At 36.3% G+C, this 18311-nt stretch overlaps 1 protein-coding gene across 19 annotated transcripts in view; it reads right to left on the reverse strand.

Moving 5' to 3' along the window:
* BRIP1 (BRCA1 interacting protein C-terminal helicase 1) overlaps nt 1–18311 on the reverse strand; it is a 232857-nt gene that overhangs the window by 135289 nt on the left and 79257 nt on the right. For all 19 annotated transcript variants that reach the window (XM_039507814.1, XM_039507813.1, XM_039507812.1 and 16 more), the window contains exons 15-16: nt 14674–14833; nt 12982–13103 (exon numbers count right to left, since the gene is read on the reverse strand). In XM_039507814.1, coding sequence (XP_039363748.1) covers nt 12982–13103; nt 14674–14833 — 282 coding nt within the window. The remainder of the gene's footprint in view (nt 1–12981; nt 13104–14673; nt 14834–18311) is intronic.

Genomic DNA, 18311 nt, shown 5'->3' on the forward strand with positions numbered 1-18311 from the left:
CAGATCATTCTACTTCACTTTCACACACAGTTGCCACATTTTTCTGTTTAAAAACAAATCTTCATGTGTGTATAGCGTTTAAAGATATGCTAAGGGTCAATATTATCTTTCGATATGATCAAGTATTGCTTGGTTATCTATAGAATGCTGGGCTGTGTCTCTCTCTGTCGCCACCCACAGTATTCTGTAGCACTGCTTTGGGCTGGATAATCAGACAGGCTCAACTGTGTGCAATCATATCGCCCTCTAGTGGCTGAAGCTTACTGAGGCTATAAACTAATCTTACTACACGAGCATAAATATTTCTCAAGTTGACACTAGCAGTTTTTAAATCTAATTTATTTTTAAAGGTTTAAAAGGCCCACAAAAATTATCCGCCTTAATGTATGGGCATGAATGTGAAATAAAAGAGCACGAATAGTGCAAAGTTATCTGAACTCCAAAATATTTTAAGTAATCAACTCCCTTTTTTTGACTGCCACTTAGAACGTCAGGGACCTCCCAGTCCCCACCATGCAAATCTCAACTTCTCAAACATACACATTTTAGGGTTTTTTTCTGTAACAGTAATCGAGAAGAAAGGTTCTCATCTCTGTAGTTCTATCTGCAGCTCCAAAACACAGCACCATATCATTCAAATCTCTTGCATTTTGCAGACTGCTTCTTCCATACAGTACAACTAAAAAATGACTGGGCTCTGGAGTTCACGGGATTTGAGTGGAGCAGTACTTGGGGGCCAATGTCTCCTGTAAGGGAGATGGAATCAAAGCTAGTCAAAAATCAAGGAAATTGGCAGAATGGATATAGAATGAGATAAAGTCACAACAGGGAAGAGAGGCTGCAGAGAAAAAAAATCACTGAGGCAATTTGATAGACTAACCCTATAATTCAAAACTATAAATATGAGGGAGCACCTGTAGACAACTATTATCCTCCTGCATCTTATCATTTCTCTATGTATCTTTCTGTGCCAGAACAGTATTAACAACTACATCTGAAAAGACATATTTCTCTTATTTTTGATCCACAAAGTGCCTTTTCACTTGAAGCACTTCATTCATTCCCAAGTATTCTCACTCTTAATCCCAGTGACAAAGACTGTAGGAAAGGCTTATATAATGTTAGATCCACCGAACACTTTTAGTATTGTCAACGACAGCATGTGGCATCTCAGAGATCTTGAAGTTTTGCGGTTTGACAAATCATCTAGCACATTCACCCCAGGCCCATCTACTCATCTCAGTCTTGTAGGCTTTGAGGGACTGTGAACAAGTGACTTGATTAAAATCTAATGCAACCAAAACTCTCCTCTGAAGAGAAAATTCAATCCATTTCCAGTGAAGCAGAAGTGAAAAAAATCAAACAACTTCCCTTGAGGTACAACGCTGCTGCATACGCTCAGTGCCACTGCGTCTAAGGTGAAGTGGTAAGTGTCAGTCATCCTTACAAATCCCCAAGGTGATAGCTTCACTTTTAAAGCCTTCAACATTCTTTGACAGTAAAGTAAAAACTTAAAGGTCAACACTACTTGCTAAGGACAAGATAAACACAAGAAAATCACTTTGGAATTTTTCATGGATCAGAAAAGTAAACTATTAAAGGTAAAAGAAAAGTTTTGATTTGCTCTATTATTTATCCAAAGGCTTAACTGAGGGATATATTTAGGGATGACTCTCTTAATCTGCGCCAACATATTGACATTACTGTTGCACCAACAGAAGAGAAATGCCATCCACTAGCCTTGTCTGATAATCTGAACTGAAATGTTATCTTTCTAAGCCAGAGGAATTCTATAGTTTACAAAATTTTGCAGATAGTTACCAAAAACCCAGCCTCTACTATCCATAATTTTTTATTTACATAAAAACTTTTTGCAGTATAATTAGTACTGGGAATAATGGTGGGAGAAGTGTTATTTTTCAGTATTTGCAAAAAAAATTCTTTAAGGCAAATGGTGTATAGTCTCTCTAAAATTTCTTTCTGCTTCAGGCTAATATGCAAAATTGAAAGCAAGCACAGCTTACACTTGTTGAATGGCTTTTAAAATTTTAGAGACAAAAACAAAAAGCACTCTGAATTTAGTTTTAACACCCCTTTTTGGCCAGACTCTCCACAAAAAGTGGCTCACATGCCAAAGCTAAAATTTTGTCTACATCTGGTATTTTAAGTGGGCTAAACCTTAACTTATTTTCCTCCAAAGAGAAAAAAACTGAGAACAAGAGCAATATCCTCCCAACCACCTTGACAAGATGTGATTTTTTTACATACCACAGTCCTCAGTAACCACGGCTATTGTTACTATACTTTACAACAGGGGTAGGCAACCTATGGCACGGGTGCCGAATGCGGCACGCAAGCTGGTTTTCAGTGGCACTCACACTGCCCAGGTCCTGGCCACCAGTCTGGGGGGCTCTGCATTTTAATCTAATTTTAAATGAAGTTTCTTAAACGTTTTAAAAGCCTTATTTACTTTACATACAACAATAGTTTAGTTATATATTATAGACTTTCATAGAAAGAGACCTTCTAAAAATGTTAAAATGTATTACTGGCACGCAAAACCTTAAATTAGAGTGAATAAATGAAGATTTGGCACACCACTTCTGAAAGGTTGCCGACCCCTGCTTTACAATAACAAGCTGAAATAATTTATGGTACCTGGTTGCAAGACAATCACATAATGCCAATCACCTTGAAAACGTAACACATACATAATTAGTAATCTTTTAATACTCACAATTTGAATACATGCCTCTTGAAATTTCAAACTATGTCCCCCAATCACTGTTATTGTAAATCTGGGGGCTTTGCTAATATAATGTTGTGCACTGCAATCCTCTACAAATAATCAAATCTATTCATCACAACCTTTACTATTTTAAGAAGGTATTTTATTCAATTTATTACTAAATATACTTGTATGGTGATGGAAAGGAGAGGAGCACATGAGTATCTAGACGGATAGCACTCATATCCTTATTCACTGGCCCTTCCTTTAGATCAGATGACTTAATATTCTTTTTAAAACCAGCTTCTGTAAGAGCACTCTTTGAATACTATCTCATGTTTATTTTTCCTTTAAAATTTTTATAAGGGTTTTTTATGATCCTGTTAGTGTTTGCCCCTTTTCAGCAAGGGAGAAACTGACTGTAGAGAAGAAACAATGAAATTGACCACACTTTTGCATTTGATATCACTTAGTGTAAGCAAAAAAGTTATTTTTTTGCAGGGGGTTCTTCAGTTATACTGAACATATGGTGTTTCTTGTAATTACAGCAGATATACTATTTTAAGTCAGTAATATAATTTCCAAGTTGATAGTTTTCTTTTTAAAGCAAAATTGTTCAGAAACAAACAGCTTAGAACTTTCAAAACTGTAGAGCAATAATAAAACATCCAGTTTCATTTTAAAGAGACGCTTTAAACTTCATTGTATAGTATTCAAATAATGCCAAAAATTTTGCAACAAAATTTCCAAAAAACTGTAACTATGTATCAATTTTCCTGTATTTTAAAATGACTATTTACTTTTCCCAAAACATGATGGGATTAAAAATGAAAATTTCCTAATTCTAGGATTTAGCTATTTAATATTAGTATTTGCATGGCTCACAGTATCTGGTTTTTATTAACTGATTTTTTAAATTGACTCAAGTGTGAAAGTCATAGGTAAATGAGGACCATAACTGCTTCCATGAAGTGGTAAATAGTCTACACTAGTGCAAGAAAAATGAACCAATAGCGTCATGTAGAACAGAAGCTTCATTTTCATTCAGAATAAAAATGTATTTCAGTCAGCATTTAACTAGTGTAAATTTCTCTTTCCCTATACAAGGAACAATAAGGAAAAAATTCAAGCTAAAAAAGGTTGAGACACGGATGGAAATAAGTTTAAATATTAAGAAAAGTTGCTGTTTATTAACTGGAAATTTCAGTCACCAGTTTTGATTTGTTGATCCTTCATCATAGAAGTGAAGAAACCCCAGCTGTACAACTGAATTTTTTACATTAAAATACTGAGTACATAGCAATGAAAAATGAAATTCAAATGTGTTCCATCATGGCTCACAGATTACACTCCTGGAAACAATAAGAAGGATATTTGCCTTCATAGTTTATATTCAAATCATAGCAGCTGACTAAGATTCTCATTATAAGGCAAACCCTCTTCCAGTTGTTGAATAATATCAATGCATAGAAAGTGTAGTGTTATCCAGTTTATTTTCTTTTTACATCTATTCACATAAAAGGGTTTGAATGTTTTTCCTACATATTTTGGTTGAGTAAAGGTCTCATTTAACTGTTATACAATTATAAATTATGCTCTCCTGTAGTATGCTCAAAAAAGCATCTGGGAAGTGGAAATCGAGAAATCCTATCTGGGAAAGTTAGGTTAATGCTTGCCCATTATCAACATTTCGTAGCAAGTCTCTTTATTTTCAGGCCCCCAAAGAAAGAACAGTAAATTATGACTTGAACTAAACAAGTCACACTTGGCTCCAAAATCAAATTTTCCTACCTCTATTTTCAGGTCCCTGAGGTAGGCAGAGGAAATCCTGGTCACAGCCAAATAAGTCATTTTTGGCTCTGAAACATATTTTCCTGCTTCTTTAGAGCCAAACTCTACCACTGAAAGTACCACAGCTTTACATAGGACTTTAATGTTTCTCTTTTTATTTTTGCTGTAGCAACCTGATTCTTAAACAATATGAAGGCATTTTAAATAATACAGAATTGGTCCTATGGTCTCCTTGTCCTAAACATCTTCTTTTTCTTTTATTGCCGTCCAGTATTCTTCCAAGTCTTAATTATCTTCATTTCCATAATATGAAGAAGGTAGGTTTAGACTGCTAAACTAATGCATTTAAAACAATATGTGCCTAGAATGCTGGATTGGGCCAAATGGTGGGGGGGTCAAAATAAATAAATAATAGCCTAAAAGGGATCTTGTTTTCAAACAAACAGATTAAGTACATAATACGAACTACAATTTAAAATCTCTACCATTATTTAAGTGGACTGAACATATTATTTGAAAACCTTTTTCCTCTCATCCTTAACTACCTGAAGTAGCACCTTATATTTTTCTCCAATGATATGGAGAAAATTACATTTAGCATTATACCGCATACTTTACAATGAGACTTTTACCTGAGTAAAGACTGTAGGATTGGATCCATAACATTACAATTCCAAACATACAACAAAAGTTTAATGAAAATTATTTTAGCATCAAACAACATGAATTTGGGATGACACAGCCTTCTCAGTCACATTATTTATATTCTTTAATAACACAGTTCACTAGCATTAGCATCAAATTACAAATCATAAAACATGTTTAGAAAGCAGGTTGATCAGAGACAAGCTATATTAGCAGTGGAGATGAGCCAACACCAAACTGCCAGTTTAAAACACTGGTCTCTAAGGCCTCAATCCTACAAACCCTTACGCTTGCACATAGTATTAGTGAAACTAATGGGATCAGTCAGAAAAGTAGGATCTATGTGCAAGTGTAAGGGTTTGTAGGACTGAGCCTGAAGAGGTCTTTTATTAACCTGACTTGCAACTGTATTTCCATAAAGCACCAGTGACAATTTTTACTAACAGAGAAAATCATTCGGTGATATGCTTTAGGGATTTGCCTAACAAATGTTCAACACTTGCATTTCCTTTTTTTAAAAGGAAGTCAGAATTAATTCCAGTATCTTCTGTCTTCAGCATATTTCTAATTGTCTAAAGTCTCTGTTCTATCTCCAGATAGTTAAATAGCAATATACTTTTGTGACCTATATCTTTATTATTTTATTATATTTATTATTAATTATCTGCTGCCTATTCAAAACATCTCCTAAAATTTGAAACACACTTAGAAAGTTTTATAAATTTCCAATACCTTTTAGCTCATCCATTTTTCAATTAATTGACTGCCACAAAATCTACAGAAAAGCTACCCAACTATATCATAGGACCACAATCCTAAACTCCACTTGTGAACCTCGAGCTTCCTTTGATACCTGCAAGCAAGGAAGCATCCCCTGAATGTCAAAAATCTGGGCTCTGCTGGACTAAGGAGCTAAATGAATTCCACCGTAGAGGACCTGTCAAGGAGAATAACCTGTCAGAAGCATCCTCTCATTTACTATGAGGGAGTTCCAGACTGAGGGCTTCCCCGAAGTCAAATGACATGGGGGGGAGGGAAAGGAGGGGAAGGTGATCTCTCAAGTAACCAAGACCCAAACACGTTAGGGCATTAAAGGTTAAAACCAATACCTTTAATTTCACCCAGAAACATATTGGTAGCCAAAACAACTCTGAATAGGGTTATTGCATAATAAAGTACTACTCAATACAGAGGAGGGTGGCAAAGTCTGGCTCAACACTACAATATGTAGGCTGTCTATCTGAGCAATCAAAGATTTTCTATACACTTACAAACATAACTGCTATATCAATTTCTAATATAAAGCATCATATTCTAGCTCCCAACTGCTTTAAAACATGCTCTCGTTTTCGCTCTGAGTTTTTAATTGACACACAAAATATTTAAATGACACATACGAATAGCCATGTGAGAGTGGAATGTATTATCAATCTCTTTCAGAGGATAGACTAATTCCCACACCCCTCCTATATCCCACAAACAACTGGACTAAATATCAGAGACTGATCCGCATGTGACTCAAGTCAAATCAGCTATTCGAGAAAGTAAATTAGCTTCTGACTCAAGTAGTAATGCATTCACCTGCCTAAAACAAATTCTAATTCTTAAATTAGCAGTATCCAAAGAAAACAGTGCCTTAATCCAACTCTGATGCAAACTGATCTCAAATATTTAGATAAACTGGCCTAGAGGAAAGCCATCACAATGTATTACTTACGGCAAACACTAAGAAGCGGAGATATTCCAAGATTCTTATCTTATATTTTTCCTGATTGTCTTTGTCACACTGTTTTCAGTGTTTCATGGTAGGAGTAGTTAAATGCGTGGTCTCAAATGCCTGAAAACTCCATAGTAGGACACCCGCTGCCCCAGCCCATAAAGGAAGGAAAAAGGACTTAAGCCTGAATAAATGAGCACAACCATTAAACGAATCTGCATCATAAGCAGGATGGCAATTTCTCTGCAGACCAAGTATTATTTAACCCCTTGGCAATAGGACTTGTGATTTCTGGATGCTAACTGCGAATGTAAAATGCAGTAACATAGCCAGCAAAGCTCAATCATTTATGGCAATGGGTTAAGGCTTAATTTGGCCCAACTGCCTATGCACTTACCTAAGAACCTCTATCATACGCAATACTGCTTAAAGTCATGAATGTATTCTAGAGATCAGCACTGCTTGGCACTCCAATTTTCATATGCATTTTGTAGGCAATACATACACATTTTATGAACCTGTAGGTGCTAGTGGCGCCAGTGTTTTGATCATTTAAAATTAACCCAGAAGAATTTAAAAGCATTAAAAGAAAAGAATGAAAATAGGCTAAAAACATCCTTTCTAGTTTTGGGGTTATGTATATTGATTCACGAAGACTGTGGTAGCAAACCACAGTTTGCATCTGTTAATCCAAATCAACAGCTGTTAGAACTTTTGTAAGCAAACTAGCTTCTGTCTTATATTACTATATTGCGTGTGTATTATTCTGTATAAATTCAACAGGTCTGGAAAAGGGAATATATGAATCTAAGTATCTGTTTTATGTTAACTTTATTTAATCTCAATCAGTAATACTAAGTGTTTAATCTTTCCAGAATAGGAATTGCAGTTCCAAGTGAGAATTGTGATTTTGGCACCTGCCCTTCATTATCATCAGCCAATTTCATTATAACAGCTGGAGTGCCTCATTTCTTTCCTGCACTATAGTGCACTTCAGAATCTTCAGAGAGAAGAACTGCCACCATAAAGGTGACAATCTGAGCTCTAGTGGCAAAAGGAGTAACATACGTGAGGCTGATCCAGAACTTTCTGAAATATCTGACAAACGTAAAGCTAGGAACAAAATAAAGCATTCCTCAATTGAATTTACAGAGAAGTAGTGCTAACTAGATGTCACTTTGAACCTTAGTTGCCTTTTGCTCAACATGTCTACAATAATAACTAGCTTTCCCAGTATTATCTTAGGAGCATTGCCATGCACCAGCCAGCTCTTCAGATCTGATGCTAAGAGACTGGTGCATGCCCTTCTCTCATCTAGAATTGATCACTGTGGTGCTTTGTGCAGTGGCATATCTAAATATATATACTCAGAGGTTCAGCCGACTTGCAATTGGCAGCTAGTGTTTTTATCCTTGCTTAAAAATTTAGTTTTCTTAAATCTAACTTTTAAAACTAGAAAATATCCCAACATAATATTGATATGTGGTATTTAGTGAACAGTAATGGTTTGTATTGTCTGGCTCTAGATTTTATTTCAAACCTGGCTGATATATTAAATATACACACACACACACGGGTAATCATAGTTTATCCTTGACTCACCTCTTTGAGTTTAGTGTTGCCAGGGCCAGCTCCAGGCACCAGCGCAGGAAGCAGGTGCTTGGGGCAGCCAATGGGAAGGGGCAGCACATCCAGGTCTTCGGCGGCGGGTCCCTCAGTGCCTCTCGGAGGGAAGGACCAGCCGCCGAATTCCCACCGAAGAATGAAGTGGCGCAGTAGATCCGCTTGGGGCAGCAAAAAAGCTGGAGCCGGCCCTGAGTGTTGCATACAATACCATTTAGACTATAAAAATCACCCACTTTTGGAGATCACCTACTGCAGGGACAATGTGGGAGGGTTCCAACCACTTTACAGAATAAGTGTTGCAAAACTTCATTTTAATATATAAAGGTCTCTAAAATAAAGAATTTCTAATTACCCCTCTAACTTTACAATGAGGAACAAGACTTTTTAGCATTTGCACATTTTGAGTTTAAAACACTGTGTGCCAGTCTTTTAGCCAGGAGGAAAATATTATGGATGAGAAATAAGTGATTAAAAAAAAAAGATTAAGCTAGAAACACTGAAAGAACATTGCGCTAGCAGGCACCTTAAACTAATATAATCTTACTAGTCCTTATAGGATTCACTTTTTTTCCCCCCCAGCAGTACCTACACATGCATTTTGGACAACAAAGAAATCTTTGATTATGCACTTAAAATGCAGAATGCATCCCAAAAACTAAAGAAACTAAGTCAGTTTGGCCTGTCAAGTCCAAACTTATTACTTGTTTGTTTGATTTGGCTTACTTATAACCAATGTCTGGCAACTCTACCGTTTGTTTATTATGTGATATTTCATTTTGGTTGTTAGCTCTGTACAGCTGTATGAGGTTATTTTATAAAGCACCTTTCAAAGTTATGTAGTAGTAATGGTGGTGGCTATCATCACTGGGAAAGAAAAGGAACCAACAGCTGGATGACTGTTTAGTTGGCACACACAGAACACTAATAAATAGTGTTATGAATAAATTTGAATAATATGGGTTCTTATGTTTATTTGGTACTGCAACCGCTATATTCCTGACTGATCTCATGGCATGCCAGCTGCCCTTTAGCGTAAGGGTGGAAAACTCTGGACTTCTACACTTAGTAGAGATAGTTACCTCTAATTAGAATTCAAGTCAGTTGTGTATAAAACATTTAATGCACACACGGATATATTTTAATGTAAATACCTTTGTATACTCAGATCCCAAAAGGTAGAAAATCCCTGTTTATTTTGGATTATACTGATAAGGATGACCCTCTGGCTTTATATATCGTAGGGACCACAATGTTTTATTTTTTTACAAAGAGTTTCTTCTTGGCCTATTAATTAGTATCCATATGGGCCCAGAGATTAACCAGACACATAAATGCTAATCTTTTCCACTGTATTGCTGTATCTCTTAGTTTTGATGTTATGGAAGAGGATGCTCATGTACTTGGAGGATGAAATTGATTTTGTGTTTAAACAATTGCCTCATTTTAGAGGGCTTGCATCCACTTCCAAACAATGTTATTTTATTATGGTGCCATATTTACAAAATAAAAACTGGGACACTTTGGTGGCAATATTTTTTAGGGTTGTGAAACAGTCATACTGAAGACAAAAGTACACTTTTAAATGTGGCCAGATGTTGCTCCTGCCACCTTCTAACTCAACAGCAAAACATGCATATTTCTTGGAACTGGTGGATATTTTCTAGTAAGTTACTGTGCTAAACCGAGTTTATCATGAAACAGTGAATGTGTGTCACTGACATTCACTTTGAGCGCAAGACCAGCTTTGCTGTTGCCTACACTCTTGACTTCTCTCTTCACTTCAAACACTTTTCATCACACTGAACACTTCTTCCATTGGTCTCTTCGCTACTGGTAAACCAAGAGCAAATTCTACTCTGTGTAGCAATATATCTTTGGGTGTAAATCAGGCACCCATAAAGCAATTATGGCAGTAAAAGAAAAATACTTCCAATGTTGTGAGTTGAAAAGTGGTAAATACTCCTAAATTATTATAACTAACGAATGTCAACAGCAAAATATCATATTGCATGTAAGGAAAACACACTGATTTCTTCAGTTACAAAAGGGCCATATGAAAAAAGAAACAGCAGTCACATATTCTGATCACTGAAATATTGTGCTTAGATTTTCAGTATTAAGATTGGCAGCCCTTGCTTAACTGAACAGTGAAAGAAATGGCTTCAGATGCTTTGGAGAACTTTTAGTTATGGGAACTCTGATCTATATTTTCTTTATTCCTCAGTTAGATTAAACAAATCTGTTAGTATCATTTAGTAATGCAGTTATCTGATTTATCTTGGTCATGAGGCAACCCGTGAAATTTTTTTACTGGAGGATGGGTCAAAGTTTTATGTTATTCATGGATAAAGCAAGTTCACAAGAGGTATAGCTGAAGGGAAAGGGAATTAAAAGTATGAAGACTAAATTTAAGCTGAATTTAAGTATTCTGAAGTCTAACTAATCAATTATAATTTTTGTGCTTCTATAACACCTAGGAGCCTTAGTCATGGACCAGGTTCCCATTTTGCTAGATGCTGTACAAAGATAGAATAACTCTACTGAACAGGTATGAGATAATTCGTAGAATTTCATATCAAAGATATGGCACTCTCCGTAGCATGCCCTTGTTTTTGGAATTCGCTCCCACTGGAAATATGTCTCAAGCATGTCAACTTCTACCACATGCTGTAAGACGTGTTTTTTCAGGTTTTCAATTAGTCCATTAACTGAATTTCCTCATTTCTGCTTCTTTCAGGGGAGTGGCCGAGAGTCATGAAATATGCCACCAGTTAGTGGAGTGAAACGACTTAGCAAGCACTCAGGGCTGGTCTATACTTAAACTGTACATCGACTTTTAAGCTATGCTGCTTCAGTTACGTAACTGAAGTCGACATAATTTAGACTGACTTACAGTGATATCTACACCACGCTATGTCGACAGGAGACGCTCTCCCGCCAACCTACCTTCTGCCTCTCAGGGAGGAGGAGTACAAACCTCGATTGGCAGAGCACTCTCCCATTGACTTAGCTTGTCTTCACCAGACTCACTAAATCGACACCACTGCATCAATCGCAGCAGTGCAGATTTAGCGGGAAGTATAGACAAGCCCTCAGAACTAAATCACTCACTGAATTTGATTAATAAAGGACCAAAACTATAACAACACAAGCATTGCAAATGAGGACTAAGATGCACTGACAATTATGTGGCAAAGCTTCCACAGCTCCTGTCTGCGTTATGCCAGAGTTTTCCCAGTACGTCAGGTTCGTCTTCTTCATGAATACTTAACCTTCCCACTGACTACCCCCTAGTCCAGGAAGGACTGAAACAACAATCAGGGTAGCAAAGAACCAAAAGTCTGTATTAGTTACATGTCTAATGTGTACTCTTTTTATTTGGGTACATACATTGCAAGTCAGTCTCTCTCAGATTACTCAGTACATCTTTCTTTCATACTTTATTATTTTTAATCCCTTTACAAAACATAATGGACCTAAACGTGAACCCTTTACTCACACTGATGAGCAGTTACTGACACAAGCAGTCTCACTAAAATCAGTGAGTATACTCACGTGAATAACTTCTCAGCAATGTAAGGGGCTGACATTTTGGTCAACTCAAAGATACCAACTGCCCCAGAAATTTAGTTAATTTAGACCTACAACTACATTCAGAAGCCACTTTAAGATCTATGCCTCAAATCATCATTTCCCCCCCCCCAAAAAAAAAGCAATGTTCTCAATTTCCAGGAAGAGCTCATTTCATGTAATAATGTCATACTTTAAAGAAGCAAGCTAAGCATCAACATTCGCTTTGGAAAAGCTAAATGAAGAGTGCTACACACACAGCGATGTTGAAGGAGGCAATGGGAACTGAAGAGTGGACATGCAGCAACCAACAATGAAAGAACTTTAAGATAACAATGAAAGAATGTATGAAAATCTTTCACCTCTAGGTTATATCTATATATTTACCTCTCAACCTATTTTACCCATCTTAACATTCTTTAATTTGTATCTGTTATTTATTTCCTTAGGAAACAACCTCAAGTAGATTAAAAATAATCTTTTCCCCATCATTTATACTGGATCTTAGCTATCACATATCCTGCTATATCAGATAAATCAAGGAGTAGTCTTTATATGTGCAACAGGTATAGCCTTTGAAATAAGGGGGAAAAGCTGTACCATAGCTGGTAAAAATGGAGCCAATGGGCACTTTGAATGTAAAAACACTATGACTAGCTGTATTCAAACAATGGTTTAAAATAAATTTATTGTAGTATGTAGTATTAACAAGTGTTAAAATCTAAAAATAGAAGCCACATAGCCTCTCAATTTTACCATGTAGAAAGCATGCTGAAGAATTCAAAATGAGGTCAGGTGAGAGTCCTGAACAAAATTTGGTAATATAGTATTCCGTACATTAAGACGTATTTTAGCCATAACAAATTTAAGTTACAAATCTTTTGGTTAAGTGTTGATGTCCTACCTGAAGGTCTTTCACATTTGGAAATGGAATACCAATAGTTATAACAGCACGGGCATTGTCATCAGAGAAATCCAAGCCTTCACTAACTTTACCTCTGCATACTGCTATAAGAAGTGCTCCATCTTGAACAAAGCAAAGAAGAATTAGCAATCATTTTGGGAATAAATCATCAATTATCAAAAAGCAGTTTTATGATATTCTTTGACAAGACTAAAATTAATACTGCATAATGCAATGTGTATCAGTTTAAAAAAGTGAGCTGAAATAAAAGCACATGATTTTTTTAGAGAAGTATTATGGTAGCTAATATAATTTAGACAAATGATATTGATGTGTTGAATTAGCAATTTTCATATTATGCTTGCAAGAGGCACTATATAATATAGAAGTGCATCACAGGGAAAAAACTGTACCTACCTATAACATTAGTGCTTTCAATTTATCATTTCAATAATGGTATTCTCTTGTTCTCTTACTTACTATTATGCTGTATTGACTGAACTGATATTTAGGGTATTTTTTAAGAAAACGTATAAGGTTAAGTTTGTAAAACAGTGCACTGTAAATATGTTTCTATGCTTTGCAAAATGGTGGCTTTGCTCAGAAATTAACAGGGTAAATATTACATTCACTGTACACATCTGGAGTCTATACTGGACAGAAAGTCTACTATAAGAATAATTCAGGATCCAGCTATCTGAGAGACCACTGTTGCAGTTAAATTAGGAGAATCTTTCTGAGGTAATATCTTTCATTGGACCAACTTCTATTGGTAAGAAAGTGTGCTTTATGCAGAAGTTTCACAAATGGATCACCTTTTGGAAAAGCTGAATCAACCCTGCACTTTCCTTCTTGTTGAGAGAAAAAACAGAAGTGGTGTTGTTGATATGAACTTGAACCACCTGATTACTGATGGTGGTAATAAAACTTTCGCAGCCCCAATGAACGGTTCAAAGCTCCAATACATTTATATGGAGAGAAGTCTCCTGTGATATGCAAAGTGCCTGAGCCTGAAGTTGCCCCAGATTGGCATCCTAGCCCCTGGAGGACACATCTGTTACAAGAGTCCTTGTTAACTGTGGTGGTAAGAAAGGAACACCTTTGCAGACATTTTGGGGATCTATCCATCAACTCATGGACTGAAGCACTCTTGCAGGTTCGCAAATCAGTATGTCCAGAGAGCATCTGCTTGGATGGTATACTGAGCAAAGCCAGGCCTGTAGACACCTGAGGTGAAGGCTGGCAAAAGTCTCTGACTTGAGTGAATTGGGTGCACGCACATCTACGGTAGAACGTATATGTGCACAATCACTCAAAGAACAGGGCTCCTGTGAACAGGAGTATGTGATAATGTAATTAAACATTGTATCATATTGTATATTCACAAGGAGGCCAAATAAAGGTTAATACTGGCATTTCCTAACTTCATAGTGCTTGACTTTGCATCCTTAATGTTATTTTAACAAAGATTTTTGTGTGTGTAATATATTAATACATTACGTACAAACCATCAGACACAACTCCTCTCAAATCCAAAAATATTGTATCATAGTAAAATAAATTGTACAACACCATCTTAGTCTAACTTCAAAATATTTTAAAATATCAACCACACTTTCTACCTGAAAAGTCTACATTAACTACTTAATGTGAGTTAAAAATTCATTCAGACAACCTCACCCATCCGATTACCTTTTCCTCCTTTATATTTTATTGCATCATAGTATATTTGGAGCAGTGCATCAAAGTCAGCCTTGTCTCCTCCTTGAGGCTCTGCAATGACTGTCTTAACAAGCTCCAAGTTTCTCCATAAGCCAGTATGCATCCAGCGATCTTTTAATTTATCCAACAACTAAACAAACAAACAAACAAAAAATCAAAGAGTGCCATAGTGAATATTCAGTCACCTAATTTTTCAAATGGCTCAAAAACATACTAAATATGTCCCCAATAAAATGCACAATAAAAATACCAATCACAACTTTATAAAATGCATATTATTCAGTATTTGTCAATATTAGTTGTAACTTGACACTGTGGAAATTTGTGCAATTCAATGTAAGCACTTGCATTTCAAAATTCAAACATTTATGCTCTCCACTGCTGCAACTCTATACTTACGCCCTGCAATTCTCAAAAAAGAAATGAAATACCTTGTGGCAAGTGTTGTACCAATGGATTCTTAAAGTAATAAACAGAGTGGATGCAATTCAGTATAAGTACATTTTATTTAGCGAAGGCATATGAAATGCACAAAAAGGCTCAAAACCACATTTTTTTCATATATTTCTACTATATTTTATATATATAAACTGTGGACACTGTATAAATCTCCACAGATTTTTTAAAAATCTGAAATTCACCCATTCAATCCTACTGTATCCTTCTCATTTTAAAAAGAAATAACTTCCACTCACTACCGGCAAAGAGTGCACTAGAACATCTTTATCCAGATCCATCAGAAAACATCTGCAAAGCCAATGTTCCACTTTTATGGATTACATAGTAATGTAATCAGAATTCTCTACCTCTCCCCTTTAGGAATACACTCAAAGCCCCTACTGGCCCTTGATGACTTCAGGTTTGTCTTAACTGCCAGCTGCCATGATACCGGCAAGGCTATCTTCTATATGTAAAAAAAACAGATTATGACTATAATTAATATTTGGCAAGGATAAAACAATTTCATATAAAATTTACCTATTCCATTTTAATGGTGTTTGCCATACACAGGATCTTTCTCATATATAGAAAAGGTATGCAAATGCTTTTATAAACATTATATGCACTCACACTATACACACAGACACAACAACGATGAGTGCTATAGAGATACCTATAAATAAAAATAAATAAAATATAACACACATCCATGCTTCATGGGAACTATGAACTCAAGTGCAGGGTTATAATGAAAAACAATAGCACTTTGGGTTGGAAAAACACAAATAAGAGTGGGGTATAATGCCAGAAACCATTAATGCCCACAGTCAGTCACTTTCTCTACCCAGGGGAATAATAGTTTTTGCAGGGCAAGGCAGTCTATATATGTTTTATTAAATCCTTTACATATGGACTCTCTAATGGTTCTATAAATGAAATGAGGTTTTCCTCTAAGAAAGCAGAAAATCTTGTTAGGCAAGTAGAATCTGCCATCTTCCCAGAAGCTGATGGATGTTTATTTGATTTTTTTTCCCCCTCTTGTAATTTTAAAACAGTTGCAAGTTCTTCCCCAGGAGTTGTTTTTTAGTATCTAGGCTTGGCTCTCAACTCTGCTGTTTCTTGTTTTTTAAGAGAGTTGCTGAAGCTTTCCATTATCTTGGAAGTATGGGAGAAGAGGTTTCCTCGGCATCTTTTATCATTTCTCTCCGCTGCCTTGAGCTGTGGTCCTCATATCCTACTTCACAGATATGTTCCCTTTCCAGATTCCTTTTTTCATTTTTTCCATCTCAGGGGCAGGCAAAGGGGTTCCTATTCTATGCAACAAAGCCAAAGATTTGCTAAGGCTCCATGAGTGTAATTTCCAAAACCTTAAGCAAAGGGAAGTTGACAAGTTAAACTGCAGCAATCATACTGCTGCAGAACACTATGGGAAAACAGTCACTTTCTTTGCACTATCCCCTGGTTGATTGGTTTCTGAGGAATAGGTCCTTGGGAATGGGTGGGGAATCTAAAGGAGAACACAAAACTATCAGTTAACTGTTCTCCTTTATATGCCCCACCCCAGGACCTGTCACTCAGAAATCCCTTACATAAAATATGCATTTAATATTTTAATGCTGATTTTAAATGGGCATCAAGCAGCATTTAGAGAGCAAACATTTGTGGAATTTAACAACATAGAGGATATGCCAAGAGCAGCCCAGGATAGGAAAGGATGATGGAACCTTGTCCATGCCCTAAGAGACGTCTGACGGTGCAGAAAGGATTCAGATAATAGCTTTGGATCTAATCAACAGTTAAATAACCACTGGCTTTTATTACACTGCAAACTACAGCAATGAGGTGTTGCATCCTTCTTCTCATTTGTAATGGGCTTGTCATCGTGGTATTTAGATACTACATGATAATCTTCTAAAACAGTGGATCTTGAGGTGCTTTCTTTAATCACCCAATGACTGCCCATAAACCTATTCTCCCACTGCCTATGTAACCACTAACCTTAGACAAATTTCCTGTACTCCACTGAAAGCTTGCAATTATAAATAAAAGACATACCCTTCGGAACTTCTGCATTTTCTTCACCTCATTTGTACAGGGAGGGTTTTGTAAAGCTACAGAGTACATTTTATCAAACTTACTAGTCTAGCATCTCTGAATCAATTTAATTGTTACTTGGAAATAGTGTGTGGAGAAACAGCCATTAGGCTTTCCTTAATAAAAATCACAGTATCGGCACTATTGTTAGTGCAAAAAGTCAGAGATCCTCCGGGGACTAACATTGATCTAAAAGCCTTTTCCCATGCAGAGCTCTTCATGTGTTTGCTACCAGAATTTTCTTTTTGAATAAGCATTGCTTCAAAATCAAAGTGTGTCTCCAGTGGGCTGGAAACGTGTTTGAAGGGTCAAACAGAAGTTCTACACACAGTCAGCATAAAACTTCAGAAATGGAAAATATAGATGCACCCAACCCAGTGGTTTGGCAGCCAACCTTCAAAAAACCCCAATTTTGGTGAAACTCAAATGGATACAGTGTATTTGGGACAACAAGGACAACCACTTGCACAAAAAGGGGCTCGTACCAGCCCATCCATCAACATATAAGAGACAAAAAATGCACAACATTCTTATAATATTGTGTCCTATAACGTCTTCAGAATCAGTTAATCAATATAATTTCATTTACAGGTTATATAAAAAGGAGGTAGTCAGGAGGAATTTTGGAGTAATTTTTCAAAACAGCTAAAATTCCATACTTTGAAATATTTCCCTTTAATTACAGGGCTTTAAATGTATATTTATCATGCAATAATAAATGCATCTGAAAAATCTTTTAGTTAAAAAAATTATGGCCAAGTGATAATGCTCTACACTGCCATGCTGCAGTTCTGGGTTCTATTTTTAGTTATGGACAGCAAAGGTTGGGGTTTCTGGGGAAGTGTGGGACAAAGATTAATTTATGTCACTCTCTATAACTGATTATGCTGATTGTTTTCAAAAGGAGTCCTAAAATCCAGTCTGCATTCAGCTGTGACAAAAGGACCTGGAGATCAGGGGTATCAAACAAAGGGAAAAAAGAAATGCCTCAAGGCTCTGACACATGAAGAGGATCACGGTGAACTTTTAACTTACTGGAAGTTTAAGTATATAATTTTGGTTCCACCCTTGGG

The sequence above is a fragment of the Mauremys reevesii genome, linkage group 20 (assembly GCF_016161935.1).
Source record: "Mauremys reevesii isolate NIE-2019 linkage group 20, ASM1616193v1, whole genome shotgun sequence".
Lineage (NCBI taxonomy): Eukaryota > Metazoa > Chordata > Testudines > Geoemydidae > Mauremys > Mauremys reevesii.